Raw genomic sequence first — 9,667 nt, 5'->3', positions numbered from 1 at the left:
AGATGAAAATGATGTTACGCAAATTCTACAAGTACACCACAGTATAGTGACTCATCGCATATCGTTGTTGGAAAATTTAAACTTTCATGCATATTATACAAATGTTGTATATTTTTTGCAACAGAATTTTTGTACAGATACTAGTTTATGTGGTCCGTTTGAAGCTATGACTGCGTTTTGTGAAATTTCTCCAGCAGATACTTTGTTAAGCCATGCTATGAGAGACTATGTATATTATTATAAAATTAAAGTTGTAAATGACTTGAATAACTTTATTTGTTAATAAATATTATGTATTTAACACTTCTGTTTTATTTTCGTAATATATTTACAAAAGGATAATGAAAAAATAATATTGTACAATAGTCATTTTATTAAAAATTACTGAGGAAAAGTGATTGTGTCTTTTCACCAGCCATACACATTTTTAATATCCAAGTAAATGCCCTCAGCGTCTTAAAGCGATTATATTTTTGCTAAAAAATTATGGTATATCACAATGCCCCCAGGGAAGCGTCTTAAAGGATTCTGGTATTAAATATCGTTTATCATCATAAGGACTTAGGGCCGTTTTTGTTTGCTCTATGCTGAATACTGAATGTTGATATGACCGAATACACCTTTGGTTTGTGCTTTTAATTTTGTATTCTTTTAAACAATTTTCAAAATCTTCAAATGTGATTATATTTTTGACTACATTATATTTTACACCTTTTGCTTTTTTGGTTATACCTAAATTTTGAATACCACAATCAATTTGTTCCTTGTTTAGTTTCAGTTTTAAACGTTCTCTCTCTTTTTCTCTCTCTTCATCAGTTGTTTGTAATTTAAATGTATACATTTTTGATCTTAGACCAATAAAATTTGTAATAATTTTTCCATTAGCTTCATCCTTCATTAGACCGGGGATTTTTTTATTTAACCGTTCTATCATGTACGGGTTATTTTCCGAATAGTCAGATGTATCGAATTTAGAGTTGTGTGCCTTTAAAACCTCCTTATATGCATCTAAACACTGTAATTCATAGATGAAGCTATCTGTATCCATGTACAATAACATACAATTTTCTTCTCCCATCGTTGGAAGCATGAAGGAGTAATGAAAATCATACATACATAATTTTGATATGTCTAGGATTGCTGCACCTATATACAGAGGCTTATTAAAACACACTACTGATTTGGTTAGTTCGATGGCCACCAGGTTTTCACTAAAGATAGTACGACTGTGAAACCGAATACTTGCAATCAAGTTTTTGGCTCCATACCTTCCATTCCAATTTTTACATATTTTTACAGTTCTATGCCTCCTTATATTCTCCATGGTCTTACCAAACACAGCATTGTTCATCATTTTATAGAGATTTTTCTCAAAACTGCTCTTAGATGCAGCCCGTAAGTTAGTATTTAACTCAATATAGGGCCGCAGCCATGCAGATTGATTAAATTTCAAAACTTTATGTATTTTAGTTAAAATTAATCCGTTAGATAAAGCCTGCTTTAAATTTCTATAATGAATAATATATTTTGACTTATTAAAAAGAGTTGGCAATAATTTTGGTTGTTTTGAACCGGGAGGAATGCGGTGTTCGGCAGCAAATGGAAAATCTTTATGTTTGTCGTGTAATTCAAGTGGATACTCTAAGTCAACTTGAAAGAAATAGCCCTCCTTCGCAGCATTCGGAATTGACATAATATCAATATGCCCCTTGGGAAGTTTAGTGGATTTAGATGCAAGACCAAATTTGGTTACATCTTCAATCCACTTAAATCCTCCAAAGGGTAAATATTCACTCATAGCCCAACCATAGAGATTATTTACATCTAAATACATGATGTACTTAGAGGGTTGTGTGGGGTCATATGTCGACATGTACTTATTGTTAGCTTCCGAAAATCGGTTACTACACACAGATATTCCGCCTCTTATGCCTTTTTCAATAAACAAAATCATATCCACATCTTTTAATAACTCTAATCTACATTTTGTATACCTAAGCATACAGTCCCATGTATAACCTGGTATGGTATAATACCACGCAGGATCTAAATGGTACGTATCCCTACATTTTTGTCTAAATTGTTCAAATACATCAGCCAGAAGCAAAATATCTGTTTTTAAATACAAATCACTATACTCTCCCAAATTTTTACATTCAAATGTACACCAAACTTTCTGCGCATGAGCATACTTCTGTTCGCTAATATGTTCATCACATAATTTATTATAAAAATGACTAATTGTAGGTAAAGAAGTTTCCTCTAATTTTTCCAAACTATCTACATAATCATAGCAAAATACTCCTTTGCAAGTTAATAAATTAAATGCATCATCATCTAAACTATAAAATTCTTGTTTTAAAATCTTCTTCTCTGAAGTATCTAAAAGTGATGCTAATTCATCGAGTGAAGCTCCCATAAATCTCATAGTATCGATAAATCTTAGTCTAATTTTATGCTCATCTGAATGTAGAGTAAAAGAAATATATTTTTCTTTATTAATAGGAAGTAAGCTCAGGTGCCCATGTTTGCATAAATCGATAATCATGAAATGTGAGTCATATCCACTAAAATTATGGAAGGCTACTGGCACAACAAACACCTTTCTGAAGTTTAAATTGCATGCTTGGTGTGCAAATCCTCTTACCTCTCCGGTAAAATGATCATGATCTACCACAATTATATCTGTAGCTAAAAAGCGTTTCTCACAAATATGACAGACAGTTGCCTTACTTGTACTAGGCTTTTTAACCATAGGTACAATTGATTTTATTTTAGAATCGACAAATTTGGATATTTCAGCCATTTCTTTTGCAAACCACTCCATGCAATTTTCACCTCTGTAGCTTCGAAAATATGATAAGCTGTCATCGTAAGCACATTTAAAGTAATAGCCTGCACTATAAGGTACATGCTTTTGGTATTTTGCTGTTTTGCTCAGTTTTACATTAGAATCTGTAAAATTATGTAACTGACATTCAAAATCAGCATATATGATAAAGGGAGTGGTTTGTTTGTATGTGAAATTTCTAAAAGCAACATGATCGTATTTGGGAACAGTCATTTTACATTTGTTTATGTCTCTGCAGAACTCTTCGTGCTCCGCAAGTTTATTCCCGCTGTAAAAATAATTCATGCAGCGATCACAAATATATTTTTTATGTTCGTTCTTACTTAACTGAGAACTTAGCAACCTAGACATATCTTTAATCCAGCAATAATGATATTTTATTTCAATATTTTCATCGTCACTAGGAGGAGCGTCGTAATCATTTAACTTTGGAAAATATTTATCCTGAATTAGAAGCAAATTTACATGTCTATCAAGCTTGTTTTGTGTAAGTCTAGCAGGTACTACTTCGTAAAATTGTTTTTCCTTAACTTGGTTTAATTCCAAAGCATAAACATTCACTGATATAGTATTTATTTTTTCAAATTTTGTAATATGACTTAAAGGCATTGGAGCTTCCAAGTCCTCCGTTTTCAACGCCGTACTGTAATATGGATATGCCGACGTACGTTCTGTATGTATTTTAGCTGGATAAAGAGAGCTAATAATCGCCCAATAAAAGCAATTTTGATCGTAATTTTTGATATTTATACATGCATGACGCTTTTGAATTTGCTCAGGAATTTTAATGTACGATGATCCGTTCCCAATTTCGACTTTATTGATGTTAACTTCTAATGAGATTACTTTAGAGAGAGCGGCACCTGAACCTTTTTCTGCAAACTCAGACATTTTTTTAAAAATTATATCTTTAACATTTTCGCTAAACCAAATGTGTAAATCGGTTGAATAACTATCTATAATGACATTTTTAGTGTTAAAATGTATCAAATCTAAACTCTCACTGTCACCTGTCTTTTTAATAAATTCCCCCCACAAAGTAGTGTTGACTTTAAGTATTCTATTAGATTTCAAAACAGTTTTAACTTTTTGTTTAAATACGGTAAAAGCATCATCCAAAAACGGTCCTACATCCTTATGATATAAATTTATTATAACCCCTGTCTTAATCCGGCTTGCAAAGCTTGAAACGACATTTTCCCATTTTACTCTATTTCGTAATTTTGAATTAAGTCCTAGACCAACACGTCTATTGAAATTTAAAATTATTCTTCGAAAATGTTTAAAATGTCCTACGTTTGATTGTAATTTTCTAGCAGTTCCAATGGGTAATTTTTTAGCTTTAATTAAATTATTACATTTGCAAATATGTGCATTTAATCGCTTTAACCACACTTTAGCATCATTTTGAGTAAATTTATCAAAAATTATTTTGCGAAGTCTTTTAATAGTTAATAATAGATTATCCGACTGTTTAACTATTTCCTTAATCATTTTAATATTATATTGTATGGCTTATAAAAAAACAAAATCACTTACCCTCTTTTTTTATTCTAAGTTTCAACGATTTCGAATTTGGCTGCTGGATGTTTGTTTCCACTGCAATGGATGAAACCTTGCTTATTTCTTGCTAAATCCACCTAAAACAATAACAACTTGCTATACTACAATTCACTCTCTTCGAAAAAATTGAAAAAAATGCAATGCTAGTGCGATTTTCGAACCCTCTGCAGAAAACACAAAAAAGACAAAAAACATATCTAATAGGAGGCTCTCTAATAGAAATATGTTGTAAAATTTAGATGCAGAAAATGTAATTCGGAGCAAAACTCTCAATAACAACTTGCTATACTAAAATTCGCTCTCTTTGAAAATAAAACGAAAAAAATCGAAAAATAGAAAAAAAAGATGCATCGCTATTGCGATTTCCGAACCTGCTGCTTAAGAATTTAAACCTTGCTTATTTTTGCTAAATCCACCTAAATCAATAACAACTTGCTATACTAAAATTCACTCCCTTCGAAAAAATCGAGAAAAAAAATGCATTGCTAGTGCGATTTTCGAACCCGCTGCAGAAAACACAAAAAAGACAAAAAACATATCTAATAGGAGGCTTTCTAATAGAAATATGTTGTAAAATTTCGATGCAAAAAAAAATGTAATTCGGAGCAAAACTCTCAATAACAACTTGCTATACTAAAATTAACTCTCTTTGAAAATAGAACGAAAAAAATCTAAAAATAGAAAAAAATGCATCGCTAGTGCGATTTTCGAACCCGCTGCGTATTTCACTATATTATATGTATGGTTTACAAAAAACAAAATCACTTACCCTCTTTTTTATTCTAAGTTTCAACGATTTTGAATTTGGCTGCTGGATGTTCTTTTCCACTGCAATGGATGAAACCTTGCTTATTTTTTGCTAAATCCACCTAAAACAATAACAACTTGCTATAAACAACTTGACTCTTCGAAAAAATCGATAAAAATAGAAAAAATATTGCGAGATTTGAAGCAATGCTACGAGACTCTGAATAGAACCGACACAAAACATATATATCCAAACGAAGGGTCTCTAATAAAAAATTCAAAGCAAAAGTCTTTTAAAAAAATGTAATTCGGAGCAAAACTCTCAATAACAACTTGCTATACTAAAATTAACTCTCTTTGAAAATAGAACGAAAAAAATCGAAAAATAGAAAAAAAATGCATCGCTAGTGCGATTTTCGAACCCGCTGCGTATTTCACTATATTATATGTATGGTTTACAAAAAACAAAATCACTTACCCTCTTTTTTATTCTAAGTTTCAACGATTTTGAATTTGGCTGCTGGATGTTCTTTTCCACTGCAATGGATGAAACCTTGCTTATTTTTTGCTAAATCCACCTAAAACAATAACAACTTGCTATAAACAACTTGACTCTTCGAAAAAATCGATAAAAATAGAAAAAAAATGCATCGCTAGTGCGATTTTCGAACCCGCTGCGTATTTCACTATATTATATGTATGGTTTACAAAAAACAAAATCACTTACCCTCTTTTTTATTTTAAGTTTCAACGATTTTGAATTTGGCTGCTGGATGTTCTTTTCCACTGCAATGGATGAAACCTTGCTTATTTTTTGCTAAATCCACCTAAAACAATAACAACTTGCTATAAACAACTTGACTCTTCGAAAAAATCGATAAAAATAGAAAAAATATTGCGAGATTTGAAGCAATGCTACGAGACTCTGAATAGAACCGACACAAAACATATATATCCAAACGAAGGGTCTCTAATAAAAAATTCAAAGCAAAAGTCTTTTAGTTTAGTTAGAGTAATTCGATCGAGAAAATTACACATACATAAGTTACGAATGTAAGCAAAGATAGAACTAATATGTATGAATAAAATACTAAAAATTCTAATCTGCTGCAACGCTATGGGGCACTGGACAAAACAGAAGAAAAAGAACAAAAAAGTTCTAAGAGAAATACTAAAAACTAAAATATAGGATTTTAATCTGCTGCAACTCTAGAAGGCTCTAGATACAACAGAAACAAAACAACAGACGACTTTTATTTTTTGCTATATACAACTTCATTCCCTCCGAAGTGGTTCAAGCACTTCAAAAATAAAGACAGGAAATGCTGTTGAGTCAGAACAGAAACAAAAAGACAAAAATATATATCTAAAAGAAAAGACGAGATGGAGAATGTCAGCACAGAAAGGACTGGAGACGTTGGCTGAAAGAAGGAAGGCGGTGACAGCTGTAAAAATCCTATGATAGATAGAGGAAGGACTCTACTAGAAATAATATTGCAAAATTTTTAAGCAAAAGTCTTTTAGTTTAATTAGAATAATTTGAAAAAATAGGGCTGAGGATTTATCGAAATTTTGGATAGATTAAGGTTCAAAGATAAATAGAATTCGACTAAAAAAATTACATATATCCAAAGTTACGAATATAAGCTAAAACCAGACTAAAATATGTTGTGAATATAAACAAAAAAATCGAGAAATTAAGACTCTGCAATGCAAGACTTCATGCAACTTCATTCCCTCCGAAGTAATTCAAGCACTTAAAAAATAAAGACAGGAAATGCTGTTGTCAGAACAGAAACAAAAAGACAAAAATATATATCTAAAAGAAAAGACGAGATGGAAAATGTCAGCACAGAAAGGACTGGAGACGTTGGCTGAAAGAAGGAAGGAGGGGACAGCCACGCTTTTTATATGGGTGTCCTGTACCAAAGCTCACACTCTAAATAACAGTATTTTGAATAAAATATTATTTGAAAAATATTTATTTCTTTTTATTATCAATATGAATGTCGTAACATGTGAATATCATCGTTATTTTTTAGAGCAAAGGTCCAAAGCCACGTTGGTTGAGTGATTTAAGGCTTTGTTAAATTGCATTGAAAATAAGTAAGTGTTAGACCATAGGTTCAAATCTCCTGCACTGCAAAGCTTTAAACCAGTCAACCAACTTGGCTTTTTTATTTTATTCCAAAGAAATAAAACATTTTTTTCTTATTTTTGTATATATCTTATTCCCATCACGTAACTAATTAGATCATTTTATTAAGAATTAAAAAAGAAAAAGAGCTGGTAACCACAATAAAATCGAATGCCTCTGACACATTGTAAGAAAGAGCGAGAGATATGAATTGCTGCAACTCGTTTTCCATGCTTTTTATGTAGGTTTATTTAGTAGAATTATGGAAGGCGGACAAAGCCAGACGAATGGAGAAGCAGTGTATTTACAAAAAAGAGACAACAATGTACAAAAAGCAATACAACTATCACATATGGCCAATTGATATACGGATACGTGAAAATCAGTTCAGCTTCAGGAACAAAGAAGCAAACTATCATATATAAGAAGAAAAAAATATCTAGAAATACTAGAAAAATAAAACAGAAAAAATGACATATAAGGTACGAATATAAATAAAAAATCAGAATAAAGTAAAAATAGTACTCACCTTACTGCTATGTTGACTGCAATATACCAAATGTACTTAACTGCCTCGAAAACTCGAATACACTATGCTTCACTGCTTTTCTCGTTTTTATATCAAAGTCCAGTAATTATATTGATGGGTCTTTAATTACTGTATTTTCTCCATCAATTAGTGTGACGTATTTTTTAAATTACCTTCTAATTGCTTTGCTATTAAGCAAAGTTTCTAATATTTTTCCATATATCATTTAGCTATTAAATAAAATTAAATAAAGTTTCTAATATAATATATCTTTCCATATTGTGACGTATCTACGGAGAGGTAAATTTCATTTTTCTGTGTCAATTTATTCTGTTAAATAATCATGTGAGCCAATAGGACTGAAAATACTAAAGACTTTTTACATGCTGTTGTATTTGATTTTTTTATTGGACCAATAGGAGTTCGATTTTTTACTTGTGTATATTATATAATTTTCACAATCGAATTAGTCTAAAAGACTTTTGCTTTGAAAATTTGCAATCTTTTTCTATTGAATATCTTCCTTCTAGATTTTTTTGTCTTTGTCAACTCAGTCTTTTTCATATCGATGAATTCAATTTGTTTTATGTATGAGATTTTATTTGAGATTATATTTAGAACGAATTATGGTAGATTCCTTCAACGTAATATCTGTATCAAGACAAATTGGAATAAAAATTGCGAATTGGAATAAAAATGGTGAATTTAAATAAAAATGGACTAAAAATGGCGTCATCTAGCGGCTAATAGGTAAACTATGGTAGATTTCTTCAACGTAATGTCAAGGAAAATTGGAATAAAAATAGCGAATTTAAATAAAAATACTGAAATGGAATAAAAATGGCGGATTGGAATAAAAATGGTGAATTGGAATAAAAATGGCGGATTGGTGATGCCATCTAGCGGAAAATAACTATGGTAGATTCCATTATGGAAGATTCCTTGTGACGTCAGCATCTATCTCACTCTTACTCATTGGAAAGGTACTTCTCTCTCTAACACATTGATTTCTATATCTTGGTAGCAGAACCGGCATTCCCCTTCTACTGTGGATACAGTTTCAAATTTATGGTTTTGTATTATTAGATATTTTTGAGTTGTTGTGTCATCCTTCCCTACCGTCATATATTTTGTTTTGTGCTTGTTTATCTCTAGTCCTATTCTCTTCGCTTCCTTATGTAATTTTCCAACTGCGTTTGTAAGTGTTATCTTTGCCTTCGCTATAGTGACTACATCATCTGCATTATGCTACTAGTTGAAGTTGATATGTAATAATGTTTTTGTTTGCAAAGTTTCTCCTTCTCATGATTATTTTCAATATAAGATTAAATCATGTCGGGGAGACAGAGTCACCTTGTTTCACACCTTTGTTTTCATTAATCTTCTTAAAAGTTGTTCCCTTGAAACCGTTTTGAATTATTTGCTCCAATGTATGTATGGAATTAATCGTCGACCTCCCCGGTCTGAACCCGTTCTGGTATTCTCCTAATATTCGTTTAGCGCATGATTTAAGTCTTATTTGTCTTATATTTAGTATGTTTGCTAGAATGTTATAATATGTGGTGTTAAATAAAGTGATTGCTCTGTAATTCTCGCACTCCTCCCGATCTCCTTTTTTATATATAGGTACCATAATATCTGCGTTCAAATCGGCTGGTAGTCTGTTTTGTTCATATTTTTGTTGGATTAGCTGGTTTATTTCTTTATATAATTCTCTTCCTCTGTATTTTATTCCACTGTTATTTCATTTTCTTCTGCTGCTTTTCCGTTTTCTAGATTTTTAATATTGGTTTTTGTACGTCTTCTTCTGTGAAAATTTCTACTTCGTTGTTCAGCCTTA

At 31.2% G+C, this 9,667-nt stretch overlaps 1 protein-coding gene across 5 annotated transcripts; it reads right to left on the bottom strand.

Moving 5' to 3' along the window:
* Nucleotides 1–258: 258 nt before the first annotated feature.
* On the bottom strand, nt 259–8,837 carry LOC126884985 (uncharacterized). 5 transcript variants are annotated; one of them, XM_050651372.1, is made up of 4 exons: nt 7,828–8,837; nt 5,640–5,739; nt 5,184–5,283; nt 259–4,491 (listed from the first exon to the last, which is right to left on the bottom strand). In XM_050651372.1, the coding sequence occupies exon 4, from the start codon at nt 4,343–4,345 to the stop codon at nt 485–487; it is 3,861 nt and encodes a 1,286-aa protein (XP_050507329.1). In that variant the 5' UTR covers nt 4,346–4,491; nt 5,184–5,283; nt 5,640–5,739; nt 7,828–8,837; the 3' UTR covers nt 259–484. The 5 variants fall into 5 exon arrangements, with proteins under 5 accessions (XP_050507329.1, XP_050507328.1, XP_050507332.1 ...); XM_050651371.1 differs by lacking the exon at nt 7,828–8,837 and adding an exon at nt 5,889–6,689; XM_050651375.1 differs by lacking the exon at nt 5,184–5,283.
* Between the last annotated feature and the right edge of the window lie 830 nt (nt 8,838–9,667).

Source organism: Diabrotica virgifera, chromosome 5 (genome assembly GCF_917563875.1).
Source record: "Diabrotica virgifera virgifera chromosome 5, PGI_DIABVI_V3a".
NCBI lineage: Eukaryota > Metazoa > Arthropoda > Insecta > Coleoptera > Chrysomelidae > Diabrotica > Diabrotica virgifera.
Note: the sequence above shows the minus strand (reverse complement) of the source record. Positions and strands in the feature narration are given on the sequence as shown.